General features: G+C 42.1%; 1 protein-coding gene across 1 annotated transcript in view; it reads right to left on the bottom strand.

Annotated features, from left to right (window-relative positions):
- Window positions 1-2,706: 2,706 nt before the first annotated feature.
- The window catches only part of LOC147233539 (fibronectin type III domain-containing protein 4-like), a 42,114-nt gene continuing 26,650 nt past the window's right edge, over window positions 2,707-18,170 (bottom strand). The window contains exons 3-7 of the mRNA XM_086148452.1: window positions 11,761-11,862; window positions 9,010-9,112; window positions 6,759-6,848; window positions 6,507-6,673; window positions 2,707-3,875 (exon numbers count right to left, since the gene is read on the bottom strand). Of these exons, the coding sequence (XP_086004578.1) occupies window positions 3,834-3,875; window positions 6,507-6,673; window positions 6,759-6,848; window positions 9,010-9,112; window positions 11,761-11,862 (504 nt within the window). The 3' untranslated portion in view covers window positions 2,707-3,833. The remainder of the gene's footprint in view (window positions 3,876-6,506; window positions 6,674-6,758; window positions 6,849-9,009; window positions 9,113-11,760; window positions 11,863-18,170) is intronic.

Raw genomic sequence — 18,170 nt, 5'->3', positions numbered from 1 at the left:
TGTGTATACGTATGTATGTGTGTATGTATACATGTATATATACACATATGTATGTAAGGGTATATATATGTATGTGTGTGTGTGTGTGTATAAATATATATATATATATATATATATGTGTGTGTGTGTGTGTGTGTGTGTGTGTGTGTGTGTATGATGAAGACATAGCTGTCCCTTATCATGTCATATCCCATGTCATGCTACATGTGTCTTGTTAGGCTTTATGCAGCTTTTCTATTGAATTTTTACATGGCAGATATAACAGAGTTAAAAAGTTCAATGTTAATGCACTGTGTCCTTCTTGTATCACAGACATTTTAATTGTATCTCGATTTTTTTCCAGATGCTGATGAAGTCCATGAGATCATCTGGTACAGTATGTGTCCCCGGGTCTTTCTCTTCGCCACGGCGAACTTTAATTCTTGTCCGAGACCCATCAGATCCTCACCGTGGTACCCACATAGTTTGCAAAATTAAGAGTTGTACCGGAGCCAAGCAGATTTGTTTGTTAGCCAGACTCTTCACTCAAAGTCAAAAGGCCTTGAAAGTGGTGTCTAGAAACAAGCTCATTAGGACTGAAGGAGAGAGACTGTGTGAAAGCCCTGGAGATCTGAAAGTGAACTCTATGCATTGATTTCAAAAGTTTCACGCAAGTGCTGGAAGGCCCCTGGACTCCGTGGATGAGCTGCATCCGGCACTAAACATTCCCGCAGACTCCCATAACCAAATAATGTTCAAAACATCGGCGTAGATACACCAGAGAAGGTGACAGATTCACCAGCAGCTGGCTGGAAATGAAACGTTTAATGGGTTTTGTGATTACTAAATAACTCCAGACAGGAAACAGATGCTGCGGAGTCAGAATTGCAAATAATCAGAGCCTGACTTTTCATAAATAACCTCAGTCCTCCCAGCAAATCTAGAAAACCTTCATGGAGGAATTACTCATTATATTTGCTGCAGGTGTACGATGTTTTTCCAGATATTTACAGGTTTATTTTGGATGTTCGCAGCTCTTTTCAAATCTGGTGTTATAAAAAGGTTAGAGCAGGGGTCGCCAAACTACGTCCCGAACCCCCAACCAATACCAGAGATGCATTACGATTTTATAAGCATAATGCAAATAATAATACAAATGTAACCAAAATGACATCTACTGGGATAAAATCCGTACTGGTAGTGAAATGTGTTGTCTTGGTAGGTGTCGGTATCGTTTGGATTTCAAAGCCTGCTTGCTTTTTGGTTTTTACAGTGCATTTGATATGAGAGAGCTGCAAACAGTTGTAAGAAAGTTAATATTCCCTGTTTTTTTTTTTTTTTTGGTTATTATTTATTTCATAAATGTTGTTATTTATTTCATTAATAATGTTATTATTTATTTTCTGATTTTTTTTTTTCCCTGTCAAGATCCCAGGAAGGGTTAATTTTTGGTTGTGCGTGGCCCCCTGGAAAACAATAAATGTTTATGTTTAGACACCTGTGATCATCACACTTTTTGTTACAAACTGACCCGGCCCCCCCTGAGGGAAGGGAAAAGTTATTTGGCCCTTGTAGGAAAAAGTTTGGGGACCCCTGGGTTAGAGTGTGATTCCACTTTGCACAAAAGTTGAAAAAGTCATTTTTTTCTTGTGTATTTTGACCTTGTTAGAGTAACAAATCATTAACTTCATGAATACATGAATTACTACATGGATAGAAATGAAATGTAACCACAATAGTTACAAATCAGTAATGACAATGTCACTTTACTATACTTGCAAACTTTCATTCTGATTATGTAACAAACAAAAGTTATTCATGTTGCACCAAATTACAACACAACTGTCTTCTACTCGAGAAGGTCTGGACCACAAACTTTAATCTACAGAAACCACTCATTCCCCCATGAGCGAGCGTTTGGCGACAGCAGTGAGGAAAACGGCAGGATCCTTGCAGAAGATCAAGCCGGGAAACTTTGAGACAAGAGAACCCAGGAGGAAATATGAGGTAACTATCATGAAGTGATGTCTCACCAGGTAAACCTATGGCGGAATAGCTAAAAACTTATTCATAAAGAAAGGTGAAACTTATTCTTGAACAAAGTGTTGAAGATTCAAGAAAATAAAAACAACAAGTGATTTCCTTGCAGTGATTTTCTCAAAGCGCTTTTAAAGTCTTTTTGTTATGTGTCTTGCCAAGTTCATCGTGTTTATTTGGTCTAATAACCTCAGAGTGAATTTTTTCTGTCATGCCACAAATGTGTGTGTGTGTGTGTGTGTGTGTGTGTGTGTGTGTGTGTGTGTGTGTAGTTATTTACAGTCTTTGCATCAACTGTCATTTGGCGCGACTTTGACCTGCAAAGTGTGAGCCTGGGGGGGGAATGTCATTTTAAAGTAATCTAAAAGTTAATAACTGAAATGAATTTGTCAAGTTACGGTGATTTGTAAATATCACAGGAACATGTCTCACCTCTTATTCCAAAGTAATGAAAAATAATCTTGGTTATACCAGTGTCACCACCGCCATGTCCACATTGTGTTTTATGATAACATCATCAACTTGGTGGGCTATGACAGTATTTTTGTTGGAAAATTTCATCTTCTGGATGTTTTTCAGGGAGGAAACCGGAGAACCAGAGAAGGACAGAAGAACCCAGTTATTAATCCTCTCTCTGTGAGGTGAGAGCAAATTTGATTATATCAATCAAATCAGTCAAACTAAACCGCATTCATGGTAAAATATGAGTTTATTTAATCAAACGGGACATTAAATTTACATTGTAACGATATATTCTAGGCATACATTCAAATATTCATCAAAATTACACCATTTACATCATCCATGAAACTTCCTCTCATTTTCTCCTCTAGTCTAATTACATATAATACAGGCCTCAGTGTTAGTCATGTTTATCTTACTATTGTTTACTGGCTGTAAAAGGTGAGTGAGGTCTACTTTAAACTGCATTTACAAGTAAGGAAGAGGACATGACACACACACACACACACACACACACAAACTGCATCCTAGCATCAAACATCCGCTCTAATGCTTCTACCCTCTGGATAAAGTTTGGCCTTTCAGCACATTAAAACATGAATAAATGAAATAGATATAAAACAACATCAGGAGCATAGAAAAACTGGAGTCACTGACATATTGAATTCCTGAAAGGCAAGTGAGACTTTTCTAGGCTGATTATTATGCGTTGTTGTGATACACATTTAAACCACGCTGTCCTTTGTCATCTTGAAAATGCCTGAGAGAGTTTTTGTTTCACTGTCTAGTGAAGAAAAGCCATGCCATTTGCCTTTCAGGCATGTCCACGGATGAAAATAAGTCTTCCGAAAAAAAAAAACAGGGGTTGAAAATATTCGGCCGCCGAAAGCAAACGTTTAAAATCTCACTTGCCCTCAAACTTTGAGCTTCTACACGGTCCCGACGAATGATATAAGATCAGACCGACATGCTGGTTATATTCACAACTTTATTCACAAGTCTTAGGACATCGAAGAGATCAAGCCAGAAGCTTTTGTCAGTTCATGGTGTTTCTTCTTGCTCTTGGAGTTCATCCCAGCAGCAGGGGAAGCTCTGAAGCGCTGCATTGCAATGGCACTACAAGATATCTGCAGTTCAATCTTCTACCACTAGATGGCAGCATTGTTCCGTTTCATCCACAGTGATGTTTTTTTTGTATTGGATTTGTATGGAGTGCTTGTAACTTGGCACATATTTTACAATAAATTATACTCACAGCCAGCGCTGTTAAAATTTGATGTTATTCACCGGGATCCTGCGACGTTCCTCGTACGCGGTGGCGGCGGCGCCTGTCGGCTGATTCGTCTCAAAAGCACTTAGACTCTGATGATACTGATGGAGGACGATGCTCTGTGAAGCTGAGAGAGGACAGCAAACAGTGAGACACAGCAAGGGCTCGTGACTCATCGGCACAGGAAAAGTGCGCGGATACCTCACGTGCACGGCAACGTGCCTCCGTATAATCAATGTACTCTAAAAAAGATTTATGAAATAACCAAAGACCTGTTCTCCCCCATTTATGCATATGTGTGAGAGGACTTGACATTTATTGCAGCGATTGAACGGTTCCCGGCCGTTCCCAACGGGCTCGGCTCTACCGCCGATAAAGTTCCCCGCTAATTGGTTTAGGTTGGGTGGCTGCAAAGTTTAAATCTAAATCCCCGGGCAAGACAAAACCGCCGGGTTCGGGAAAAGCTAATTTAAGTCGTTGAAACAACGAGAAATAAAAAGCGCAATCCTCTGTTTGATGGTTTGTTTGATGGCTTGTTTTGCGTTTGCCCGCAGGTTAAGACCAAAACTACAGGGCAGATTTTAATAACCCCGTCGTGGACGGGGCGTGAACATCGCAAAGGAAACAACGTTTATTTTATTAAAAAAAGGTGCCATGTTCGCCCCGTACTTCTTCTTTCTGGAAATAGTTCTGTCAAAAAAATCGGGTCATTCAACGTATAAATAAAAAGAGGATGCCCCCGCTGTCAATCAAACAAGGTCACTGTGCAGGGGCTGAATGATGGAACGGCAGGGGGATCGTCCCGGGAAAAAAAAAAAAAAAAGAGGGACCCGACACACAAGTTATGATGCAAATCTTGAAAAGCCTGAAAAGAAAGTCAGAAAAAGAGCTCGCCGTGCCGCCGTACGGTTTGATTCCGTGAAATTGACAGACCTTTGCTCATATTCTCAGCAGCGTGATACTTTCAGGGCTGATTTCTTAAACAGACGCGTTGAACACGAACCACCCAAGGAAAACCCCCGGAATTTTGTTCTTTTTCATTTGAAAGTAATTATCCGCTATGAATTTGCGTCATTGCACCGCGGGAGGCAAGAAATAGTCTCGGCGAAGAAAAAGACACAAAGTGTGACATTGTTTTCTTTTGAGATGAAAACGGTCGCGGGTTTTAAAGTTGTAAAACGATTATTTCGTGTCTCCGTGCTCGGCGGGAGGTCTTTTTGAACTCAAACGGCCTCACCGGAGGCAGTGCAAGGCCACGTTCTCCGGGTTCTTCTTCGTAACCTGATGCTAAAATGCTACGGAGGTCAACCTTTTTTTTTCAAACAAGCCCGAGAATCGATAAAGGTACCGACGGAGGATGATTTTCCTTCTCACTCGCTCACAAAACGTCTCATTTCGTAGCAGAAAGACGACTGATTCGACATTATTTGTCAGAAAGTGATAATAATAGTGAATTTGTTTCTCAAAGAGAGAAATAAAACACAGTTGCGCTTAGTAGGTGACATTTTGGTGGAAAAAAAAAATGCCAAGATCTCCGCAGCGCTTTGCTTTTCCAACCATTCATCCTCTATTTTAACCGACATCAAGCCTCGATTTCACACTTTCTATCTGCAGCCAGTTCAAGGTCGGCCGCTATCAACCCGAAACCCCCCCCGATTTCAGCTCCGAGTCTTCGAGCCGGGTTTTCGAAGAGTCGCTTTTCTTTGAATAGCCACTGTCGGTCCTAAATATACAAAATGTGTGATGTGCTACACCAATTCCATCCAATAAGCTGACCGGCCAGTTTCTTTGAGTTCCCATCTATAGAGATTATATACAGTGATAATAGGAATGAAAAGAAATAGCAAATGAAAGCAGTATTCGGCCGCACGTCCCTTTCAATCCCCGCGGGGCCGTTCTGCCTGAGCCCAGGTGCACTCTGGATGATGAACCGAGTGCTCGGTGTCTCCGTTTTTCCTGAAAATGATCTGTATTTTAGGGATTTTTCTTTTTTGTTATCGCGACATCAACGCAGAGAGGAAGGACGGACACGGACGGAATTAAGGCTGAAATAACGAGAGAGAAGGAGAATGAAACAAAAGCAGCAAGGAAGAAAAGAGCAAATGGGTATGAAAAAAAAAAAAAAGAGAGAAATAAATAGAGAAGAACGGTAAGCAGGAGGGGAGGAAAAGAGACAAAAAGTGTGACTCATTTCTACATGCTGCTCCTCATTGAGCAGCTTTAATTTAATAGCAGCATGTTAAAGCGGAGGATCTTCTTCTCTAAGTGAAAAAAAAAGATTCATTTAAGACATTTCTCATCGCCGCATTTACCGCAACGTCGCCTCTGCCGTCATTTAATGGGATAAAACGAATGAATACGAACTGGCCCGCGGACATTTCCGGCGGCTCTCCGAGCCCGATCGGCCGCCTCGGACGCGCGGACGATGTCGATTCAGGCAGTTGTTCGGCTCAGCGATTCAGAGGCTCCGGTGCGTTTCGGCACTCCGTTCAGGTGATCCGCTCCGACTGCCGTCGCTTCATCGTCTACCTCTTCTGTCTCCGCTCTCTGTTTCCAGACCGCTCGTTTTATATTTAGCCACGATGGCAGCGGCCTCGGTTGCTAGGAGATCTTTGATGCGGCGGCAAAAGCTCTTCAGAGGAAACAAAATATTCCTGGCAGCGAAGCATGCATTATAGAGGGGTTTATAACGAAATGAGAGCCGAGAAGAAGATGAAGTAGAAGACGAGGATTCGGGGAGGCGCGCGGAGAGAATCACCCTGCTGCTGCGCACGGCGCCGTTGTGGTAGATGGGCGAACTGCCCGCCGAGTGGTTGTAGTAGGTGGAAGTGGCTCGGACCAGCGGCCTCTTGGCTTTCTCCTTGGTGCCGTTGGAGTCGTTGTCCTTAATGATGTCGTACTGTCGGCAAAACAGGGCGATGACAGCTGGAGACGACATTAACGCCGGTTTATTGCCCGAGACGAGGCTCCGCGGCCGTAACGTGCGCGCTAAAACTCACGGGAGGCTCACCTGCCCACAGCAGCAACACGGTGGTGATGATTAGCAGCTCCCCCGTCTGCAGGTGAGGCGTCATGCCCAAACCCTCCATCGCCGGCTCGTCTGAGGACGGAAAAACACCGACGTGTCGACGCCGGACGTTGCAATTGACTTAAAAAGTCGATTTCATGTGACGGGAAGTTGTTTCGGGGGCCTAAATATTGTCTCCATTGCAGCCACACGGCGATGTATCATATAAACGGTTCTGGCACCGAAGGTCGGTTCATTTGTTCGGATGGCCGCGTTGGCAGCACCTCCGCAGGTAAATCCCAGGACTCGAGCGTTTCACGGACAGATCGGAAATTGCTCTGTTTGAATCGGGAGCGAGCGAACGCTGGAATGCTTTATGTTCTTCTTCTTCTTTTCCTTTTCAAGGGTGTTCCCTCCAGGCTGGGTCGCCGCAGCGAATCATCTGCCTTCATCTAACCCTCCGTTGTCTCAGAAAAGTCAAAAAAAGTCAGCTTTATTGTCCATTTCTCCGCTTGTACCGGAGGTAAACAGGAATCGAGGAGACGTTTCGCACAATCCCACGGTGATGAATTAACAAAATAATAATGATATAACATTATCAATGAATAAACATTGAATAAATAACATTAAACTATAGAAAATACAAACTGCTGGTAAGGTGAAAAGATGTCATTTGATAGCATGAAGACTGAAGTGTATAAATATGTGTTATTTAGATATAGAGAGCAGCTGCAGTTTTTTTTTTTTGTTTGTTTGTTTTTATACAGTTTGTGCAAAAGGTCAGTAAGTAACACCATAATGGTATATGGTCCAATAACACAATAGCAGCGTGTTGGTTTCTCTGCGACAGCGCAAAGTAGCAGAAGTGTGAAAAAAAAGCGGTAACACCGCGATATATCACACCAACTAACTTCACGTCATCTTTCGCTCGATCCATAAATCCCCTTTTCGGTTCTTCCTCTAGGCCTCCTGTCCGGTCTGGAAATTCCTACCGCCGACTCTTTCCTTCGATGTGTCCAAAGCGGACGACGGCCGGTCTCACATCCGTCTTCTAATCCTTTCCAGACTCTCTTCTATGACGCCTTACACTCTCCTCCGCACGTTCCAACCTTGCTTGCACGCGTTTCTTCACCTTTTTTCCCCGCGCTCGCCATCGCTCTTTGGCCGTCGACCACAAGTAATCAAAAATCATCCGCCTTCTTTATCTCCGCTCCCGGTTCCGCTTGGGTCCCCCTCACCTTTCCCGGAGCAGACCTCCACCTCTCGAGATGTTCCTCCACCTGACTCACGACGTCATCTGCGAACATCGCGGACCATCCAGATTCCCGTCTCACCTCATCCACCACCTTATTCATCACCGTCGGCAACAAGAAACGACTCCCCGCTGATCCGTCATGCAGAACCACCTCCTCCTTGAACGTCAACGCTTTAACGCGCTCCGTCTCTTCAGGCTTCGTCGGATAATATCACGGATCTTCTCTCGGCTTCCTCTCGTATGTTTTTTTTTTTTTTTTTTTTTCCTAGATCTACAAATACACAAAAAAGCTCATTCTGACCTTCTCTCCACATCTCTATCAATACTCAAAGCAAATACCGCATCTGCAGTAGAGCCTCTGAAAGCAAATACTGCATCTGTACCGCTCTTTAAATACTTTATGTCCTACAGTCTTAAAAGGGATTCGGTTTAAATAATAGTTCTACTACCTCAGCGGTGGAACAAACTTCCGGAAGCGCCAAGACTAGCATCATCTCTCTCAACCTTCAAGAAACAGGTAAAAACTTTTCTCTTTCAGGACTATTTACTGCGCTGATGCTTGAGCTGCCCCAGATCAGGTTAAGCACCAAGTTAGGCTATACAGTGTGTGTGTGTATGTGTGCGTGCGTTTGTGTACGTCTTTGTCCAAAAAAAAAAAAAAAAAAAAAAAAAACCTCACTAACCCCAGCTTACTGTTCTGTATATTTCATGTGCATCTTGTATTTGCAAGTGTTATTTGCAGTCCTTATGTCCTCTATCGTAAGTCGCTTTGGATAAAAGCGTCTGCCAAATGTAATGTAATGTAATAGGTTTTTGGTCGTCGGAGGGAAGGTGGAAAGCACTTTGCTCTCCCAAATCTTTCCAATCCTGCTCAGAAAACGTTCTCCTTCAAAATTTCCCACCTATCTGTGTGATTGCTCTCGAAAAAAAAAAAAAGGATCAAATTGCAAATATCCGGCGTGTGTTGTGCGACGCGTGTGTGTGTTTGTGTCTATTTACGATGATCCAGGACCCCAGCAGGATAGTGGTCACTTCTCTCCAGTGTCCTGAAGTGGACGGCACGGCTGGGCTGGCTGTCACCGTGCAGCCCTACGGACTGGACCTGAATACAAATACAAAAGAAGAAGAAGGAAAAAAAAAGGGTATGTTGACATTTTAAGAGCACCTTAAGAGCAACCAAGATGCTATTTCATTGGCCGATACCGCGGAACAACAGTCCTTTTCTTCACCGGACGCAAAAATATCAAATGCATTTTCCAGGATAGCGTTATGTAACCCAGAAAAGGAAGTTGCTCGGCGAACAGATGCCGCTTTGGTTTTTTTGGCCGAGATCCTGAATGATCATCGGAGGGTGAACGCGACGTGCAGGCTGGAAGTTGGAAAGATAAGAAGGGAATTCTTCGGGCCACTTCCAGCAACAAAGGAAAATTAAAATCCCCTCCGAAATACAGACGCTTTACTCCGAGCCAATTTTGTCCGATTGGTTCGCTCTCATCCAAAGTTCTGCGGAAATTGTTGCTCGATCAGTCTGGGCTGTCGCTAGAGCAGGAAAGTTGATTTCATTTCCATCGCAAATCTTTTATTCTCCTTAACATCGCAAAAAGGATGCGAACGTTTGCTGAGTCCGATCTCGACGCGCCGTCCTTGAGCCGAATCATCTCTCCGCCGAGAAAAATAAAACCCCCGCTCGATTCCCGCGGGGGAAATCGTCTTTCGCTCCTCGGCGGAAGACGTGTCGGAGGTCAGACGCCGTCGCCGCTCGGGTCGGCGCTTCGTCCAATGGCGCCGCCGCTCGCCGACGAGAATATTTAAAGCTAGTCCTCCGGCTGAAGGACAATCTGCAGGGGTCTGTCACTCTATTAAGCCAGAATGGATTATAAAAAGCTTAATGCAGTCACGGTGATGGAGTCACATTAGTCTGTCACAGAGAAGCTGTGCTGAGTTTTGATTTAAGCAACTTCGAATTTTAATGACTGAACGGATAAGGAACGAGTGACTGTGTCATTTGTTATTGTTAAATGACAGGCAGGAGATGATTTAAAGTATATTCCAGAAGTAAAATGTTTAAGGCTTACTTGAGGCTTTCTGGGACAAAGATACAGATTCATAGCTATCGTTTATCGGTTTTAAACGCGCACCTCTTTGCATCTGTATTCATCCGAATGTAATTCTCAGTTTGCTGCCCATTTCAAGTGACGTAAATAGTTATGCACAAATGGTTTAAATACTGTTAATGAGTGAAAAGCCTACTTTTTCTGAATGATATAGGATAAAAAGTCTGCAATATGGTGAGAATTTACAGGTTCATTGTCAAATCTGGAGATTTAATCTGCACAGGACAAATCAAGACTCATGTCACTACATTACATTACATTACATTACATAACATGAAATTACATTCATTTAGCAAACGCTTTTGTCCAAAGCGACTTACAAAAATTGCAATTTAATAACCAAAAATCCAAAGCACGAGTAGCCGTTATTCAGAAGTCACCACTCTGCCAAATAAACATCTCATATACATGCGTACATTCATTTCTTCATTTTTTTTTAATTTATTTATTTTTTTATTTTTAATTTTTTTTTGGGGGGGGGGCGCAAGAACTTTTGTCGTCCAACTTTTATAAAATTAAAAGCATCAAATCTCAATTTGTTTTTTTTTTTTACAAATCGTCTGCAAAGGTGGATTTGGAGGATTAGGTGGATTAGTTGCTTCTTCCACTCGCTTTCGTTTGTTTTAACGTAGCAAACCGAAATGTATCAGCTCACTGTTTATTGGCCTGAAATGTGGGTTTGGCAGGCGGAAATTAGCTGTTTATCTTTCCAGACTAGCCGTCCAAATATCAAGAGGGCGACGTACTCCTTCAACCTTAACCTGACTCGCCACACGGTTTGTTCCAGAGAGCCGTCTTGGGAAGATCCCAGAGAAAATTGCAACAAAATTAGGAGCCACTTTAAGAAAAAAAAAAAAAAAAAAAAAAACAGCTTGGATGAGCCATCTGTCTATCAACGCTGATGCAAAAACATCTTTCCCATTGAGAAAACCCTTCGGTGGCATCTTTGATCTTCCGTCAGCGGAGGAATCCTCCCGGCACTGAGAGAACTGATGATGCAGCAGAACCCGCCCGCCGCTACGGGAGCCGCCTTTGCTCGGGTCAATCCCGCGTTTTCGGTGTTTACACCCGACCGGAAGAACAGGAACGAGAGTTCGGCTCAACAAAGAAGCCCTCCTGACCTCCATGGGTGAGTTTAAATAACCGCAGGAGGGGAAAAAGGAAGTGAAAACAAAATTCCGGCTTCCTTACGACCGTAATAAGCTCTCGATGAAGGAAAAGAGGACCGACTTTGTACCTTTTCCACGCGGTTCAAAACCCCAGGCCACCGCCTTATCAGTCGGACCCAGATAAGCTCTGCTAGATCCTCTCAACACATATTTTCCTCCTCAGCACAACTGGGATGTTGTAGCTGATGTCGCTGAGAATGACAGTCATGTAAGAAATATTCTGTGAAAATTAGCCTGAACTGCAGCTGCAAGGCAGAAAGAGCCGGCGCCGGATAAAAATGTCTGGTTTATGGAGGTTGTAAACAAATCCGCGGGCCCAATAGTCCTGACCGTCGGCCGCAAATGACGCTTTTCCTCGCACACTATATGAATGCAAAATAGTTTACCGCCTTTATCGGTATAGCTGCATTGAATGTCCTTTTTTTCAGGCTGACTGCAGGATTGAGTGGAGTGACGGGACGTCTCACCTGGACGCTGTAGTGCGTGTCCTCGTCCAGGTCCCACAGGACGCACCAGCGGCTGGAGGTGTTCACCTCGCGGATGGAGCGCTGCATCAGGCCGTCCTGACGCTGGAGGAAACGAATATCAGCAAGGCGGGTGAAATTTGTATACGCAATGAGTATTTCGGTTTGATCGTCACACTTTGGCAGGGGTTTCTAAGAGCTCCGGCCTTTGCTGCGTTTTGAAAAATGAACAGTTTTACAATTTTCATGATGGAGAATGCAAATGAAGTAACAAGCAGCTCCGCCTCATGAATTCAGCTCAAACACTTTTTGCCTCCCTTTGGGAAACTGTGTCTGCAAACAATATCGCAGACCTAATAATTACTTGGAAGAAATTGCACAGAGTCTCAGCTGTGCAGAATTTATGTCCAAATACCTCTTTCAAGTCATTTATTGTTTTTTTTTTTTTTAATTATATTAAAAAATTATAATAAATAATCATAATTATTTGGAAGAAATTGCACGGAGAGTCTCAGCTGTGCAGAATTTATGTCCAAATACCTCTTTCAAGTCATCTATTGTTTTGTTTTTCTTTTCTTCCTGCATTCGGATGATGTATTTAGTTCACTCTGCCGCAGATGTTAAGGGGAAAAAAATTGAATCGTCAGTGCCCTCATTTTTGTGCCCAAGCAAAAATGATAAAATACGGATTCTGGTATATCTCATTGGCCCATAAATGGAAAAAGACATAATGAAATAAATGCTCTAAAAAAAATTAAAAAAAAAGGCTTCAGACTTACATGCGAAGGCATCGACTCGCTTTTTTTATGTATCAAAATAAAATCAAATAAAAGGATAATAAAACAATAAATCTGAAAGACTGTCCGGGGGGGATTTAGACACAAATACATTTACAGTAATTTTGCTGCCATTTTCCAGATACAACATTTGACCGTCTAGCTTTGTAGTTCAGAATGAGTCACAAGTTTCCCAGGAAGAAAAAGTGGTTGTGAAGCACTAAAAGTGGAGGGAGAGTCGATAAATTGAAGGCTGGCAGGAAGCTCGGGGCCCACAGATCTCTGGATCAAGAGACTCAGCAAGAGTCAAAGTGGTTTCTTTTGCATTGGCAGCTTCTCGTGCAACACATCAGAAATGACAGCTTTACTGTCCCAACCACTAAATAACCATAATATATGATGTCTTTAAAGGGTTAATCAATGCCAGTGCCTTGGCGATGAGATTGAAATCTGACAGATTTGAAAAATACCTCTAATGTAACCGGAATCCATCAGAAGGACACAAGATCCACGTGCTGCGACGTAGTTCGGGGAAGCAGGTGAAGGAGTCAAAAACGTATATTATTTAGATTTGTCTTGTATTTGTAACGACCGAACGGCCGGAATGATGGCGCCTGATACCTCCTTGCTTATTGTCATAAAGTATCTATTGTTTGAATCTGGAGGAGTCTCAATCATCCATATATGTGTAAAACTATATTTGTGCAGACAGGTAAGTAGATATGGAAATGTTTTCCACTTGTTTTACACTTACACTCTGGAAAGGAGAGGAATGAAGGTTAGTCGCGGCAAAACACAATATTCGTGTGTAAATGTGAGCAAGAAGTTGGACGATTTCAGGGTCCAATCCAGCCCGTGGAATAAATCTACAATTTGAAAAAATACATAAAAATCACCAACTACTTTTCTAAAATAAAAATAAAGTTCCTATATTGTGTGTTAGGGGAGCACGGTTTTAGTCAGTATCAGCAACATGGCAAAACACTATGTGACTCAGAATTAGATGGCAGCAGCGCGGCTTCTGGGTCTGAAAATAGCATTTTTACTTATTGTTAGAAATTTATTTTGTTTTTCCGTTGGCCCCGACACCCTCATCAGTAAGATATTGTTGTCAAAAAAGTGCCACTATGATTCTCTCCATGGCGAAAAATACAAAAAAGTGTACTGAGACCTGAGATGACAGAACTGAGGCAGAGTGTTATTGAAATTGTTGTATTTTTCAAAGCAGGGGTGGGCAATTATTTTGGCCGGCGGGCCACATTTCTTATTTCATTTTTATGCGCTGGCCAACTAGGTATCAAGTAAATTGAACAAAATGAAAATTGAATTTAAATAATTAAATATTTTGGCATTTTATTTCAACTTTAAAATGATTCGCGATTTTATGTGCTGATATTGTTTTCTATGTAATCATTCATACAAAATTAAATAAAAGGAAAAACTAAGGTGTTTCTAAAATTGAAAATACTTATTTGATGATTTAAAGAAAGTTGTTTGGCGGGACGGATAAAAAAAGAGAAACGGGCCAGATGTAGCCCAGGTCTGTTTTGAAGGAACAGTTCATTATGTATAAAAATTTTCTTTTCATTCACCTTTTCACTAAAACAAAGGAAAAATTTAGACTTTGTTTTACTTCTAGGTAATTACGTTGTGATTTTCCTGGAGAAGATTTATAGTGAGAGAGGATATGAAGGTAGTTACAGGGTTAGATGGAAAAGGTTGATTCGCTGTGACGACCCCTGAAGGGAAAAGCCGAAAAAGAAGGAAAAAAAAAACAAAAAACTTTCTGTCCCTCGATCTGATTTGTGTTAAAGACGTGTCGATCCTTGAACGTTACAGCGTTGACTGATTTTATATTCCCACCCAGACGCATCGTATAGGTCTGGAGAGCCGTAAAACCTGAACTGTGGAGCATTTTAGGATTTGTTTTTTGTTTTTTTATTGTAAACATTATTTTATGTCACTTTCCACAAAGTTTTATGGTATAAATTGGCAAGTGCTTTCCATCAGTGACTTAATGGGTGTGTATCATCACAAAATCATTGACAAATCAGAATATGGAACCAATTTAGGATAAATTTCAGCGATTGAAGTAGTACCTAGTAACAATGGGATGTTACTTTGACATGGTTGATCTTTCTCACACTGCAAACCAGAGCAAACTGAAGCTTGTTTTCATGCGGGCGATGAGAAAGCCGCAAGAACAAATCCAACTCTGTTACCGGGTCCCCTGTTGAAAAATCAAGGCGAAAAGAAACCCTTGACTTTGTCAATGGGAGTCGAATTCTCACACCCCGCCTGGGCAAAACTCTTTTGTGAGGATTAACCCCGGAGTGGACGTGCGAGGAAAATTATTTGGTTGTTTTTCTCAGCCGAGAAAGAACCCTTTTCTATTTACCGTATTTTCTGCACTATAAGGCGCACCTAAAAGCCTTTCATTTTCTCAAAAACTGACAGTGCGCCTTATAATCCGATGCGCCTTATATATGGATCAATATTGGTTGATTATGGCTACCGTAGTCAGGGGTTGTCGCCGAAGCGGTAAAAGCGGTAAAGGGGAATTCCAGTCCCACACTACTTGTGTGTGTATAAAGACCTCAAGATGGCACCTTTCAAGAGACACGCTAATGACGCAGAGTTCAAACTCAAGGCCATCAGTCACGCAGTAGAACACGGGAATAGAGGAGCGGCGAGAGAATTCAGCATTAATGAATCAATGGTGCGGAAGTGGAGGACGCAACAAGATGACCTGCGCCGAGTAAAGAAGACTGAACAGTTTCCGAGGAAACAAAGCGAGATGGCAACAGTTGAAGGACAATCTCGAACAGTGGGTTGTCGAACAGAGAGCTGCAAGTAGAAGCGTCTCTACGGTCACTATTCCAGTGAAGAAACAGCGCTCGCTAGCGACACGAACGTCAATGAATTTAGAGGCGGTCCTTCTCGGTGCTTTTGTTTTATGAAACGCTTTTAACTGTGACAAAAGGAGTTGGAAAAATTGTTTTCAATTAAGACGGCGCAAATACCGGTAAGAGCTACCGCGACATACGGCACCGTATTGTGAATGCACTAACTTGTTTTGGAGTTGTGAGTTGTGAGAACGTTGGTTTGTATTCTATTAATGAAGTTTGACTGAGTTATCTGACTGTTTAGTTGACATTCCCTTTAGCGCAGCTCTGTCTTGTGGATGTGCAACCCCAACCACTACAGTAGTTTCTATTCTATGCGCCTTATAATGCGGTGTGCCCTGTATATGAAAAGAGTTTTAAAACAAGCCATTCATTGGAGGTGCGCCTTATAATCCAATGCGCCTTATAGTGCGGAAAATACGGTAAAAGAAGCAGTCTCTCCGCTGCCGTGACGGTTTTCTCCGAGCGTTGGATCGAGAACGGTCACGTGACGAACTGGCGCCCGCCCGCGCAGCCTCTTAATTATTAATTAGCCTTCTGTTTGTACAACTTTGGGATTTATGAATCAAAAACAAGGATTATTCAGGAGGCAGTGCATCTCTTGTGAGAAAGTGGGTTACTTCCTGCTTATGTGCTAGAAATCCGCCTTGCGTAATATTTGAATCTTGGGGGTGACTCTTTGTCTGAGCTCATTCACTCGTCCCGCTGCTCTTTCACAAACGCGAGGCTCAGCTTCTTAATCAGGGACGGGTCACACGTGGAAAGAATCTCTCAAAGCAGCCAGAAGCTTAAAGTTCGCTTGATTTCCCTTTTCGAAATTGTTTAAAGGAAACGCGTGACGGACGGACGCTTTTTATATCACGCCGTTTCCCGAGAGGGCCTGCGATGACAAACAACCTGCTGCATCCACCTGGCCCTCACCTCATCTATTAATATTTGAGCGATGTTTTAAAGTGCTCTCAGAGGTTGTCGCGGGAGATGTTATACATCCCTGTCCTGTGTTTACTCAAAAAAGCTATGAGGTTGATGGATTCTGAGTCAGACGTGAGGTGACTTTTAAGGAAGACGAAAAAAAAGAGGGGGGACGGAGGGGGGAGCGCGTGGCGATGCGGCGGCCGCAGATGTTCCTCCTGCAAGACGAGGCCCGGCCAACTCGTTTCCACTAATGGAGACGACTCCCACTCGGAGCCCGGCTAATGTCACATTCTTTTTTTTTTTTTTTTTTTTTTGCCAAATGGTGGGTGGTGAACGCTGATTAGAACAAGCAGCGCTGAGTTAGCAGCCTAGCTTCCAGGAGATAAAAAAAAAAAAAAATGCAGTGATGTACGAGGAGCATAAAACATCTCGCGCTATGTTATTGATGAGTGGATTAAACAGATGGCTGAAAGTAAAGGAATAAAATCGGTGAAATGATAGATAAATAATCAGCTTAAGTAAGAGGTAATTTGCCAGAGGATTCACACAGTACCTTTAGTATAATTCATTTTCTGATTTTTCTTCCTGAAGCAGATGTTAAGTTATTTAAAATAAAAGCAAAATAAATAAATTACAAAAAAAAAATTGAAGGTGAAAGGAATTAATAGAGTTTTTCATTTTTTTCATTTTACTTAGTATGGCAACAAGTATAAAAATATTTTTGGGCCTTTATTTTCTGCTACGTGTTTACAGACTAATGAAGATTTAATGGAGTCATGATTATGACGATGATTACGATTAATGATGATGTCCAAAGTTGTTTTTTTTGTGTGCTCGCTTTTCCAGTTATTTATCAAGATCCTTTTTCATATTCTCATTATTTATTTTGGAAAGTTTTAAATGTTATTTTAGCTTAAGGATTCAGTAATCACTGGTACAGTTTGGTATCGCTTTAAAAAAGAAATGCCAAAATGTCAAATGTTCACATGCAAATAAGAGCAAAAGCCACTGGAGATATATTTCCTATTTGTATATGCTTCTTTGGAAATGCCACCCGCTCGAAGAGTAGCAACCTTTTTCTCATCGACGAGGAAACCCCCAATTATCCATGTTTGTTCTCATTGCTCATCCCTTTTGCTTTTAATTAAAAACCATTCCCCCAAATGTAGACGTGCTATCAGACGCTCTTGCAAAAAAAAAACCACTTTCCTCATACGACTCTCAGGTATCTACCCTGGCACCGTATCCTAAACCAATTACCGTTTTTCCTCGTCAACATAAAGTGTCGCTTCTGAACCAGGAATGAAAATATCTCCCCGTTCTGCAGATTCAAAGTCACTCAACTGGATAATACACATATTGATTTGGCCAAGAGAGGCTCAAACGGTGTGTCGACCGCTTTGCTAAGAGCTTGGAGGAAATTGGTGTTATTCACAACACAAAAAATAGTAAACTGAGTGTTTGTAATTTTATTGTTTTGGATAAATTGTCTTTTAAAATGCAGCTTTCTTCGCCGAAAAAGCTCTCCGGTGACTTTTGTTTCTGGCTCATTTTTTTTCAAGGGTTAGCTTGTGGTAGCTGATATGAGAAATGGCGCGATGGAGTTCAGTGCGACAGTAAGGCGAAGGCGGATATAGTCGTTTTTCAAAATAACATCCAGAATGTCAAATGAAAAAATTTTTTATTTTGTACTAAAAAAATTTTTCTTTGCAGACCAGTACCAACCGGGGGTTAGGGACTCCTGCTATACAGGATAGGCAGGATGAATTAATTGAATGTATGCCATTTATTACATTTATGACCCCTTATCCCATCT

This window comes from Fistularia commersonii, chromosome 6 (genome assembly GCF_037954325.1).
Source record: "Fistularia commersonii isolate RoL2024-O1a breed Wild chromosome 6, RoL_Fcom_v1.0, whole genome shotgun sequence".
In the NCBI taxonomy this organism is placed as follows: domain Eukaryota; kingdom Metazoa; phylum Chordata; class Actinopteri; order Syngnathiformes; family Fistulariidae; genus Fistularia; species Fistularia commersonii.
The sequence above is the reverse complement of the archived record's forward strand: the minus strand, read 5'-3'. Positions and strand labels throughout refer to the sequence as shown.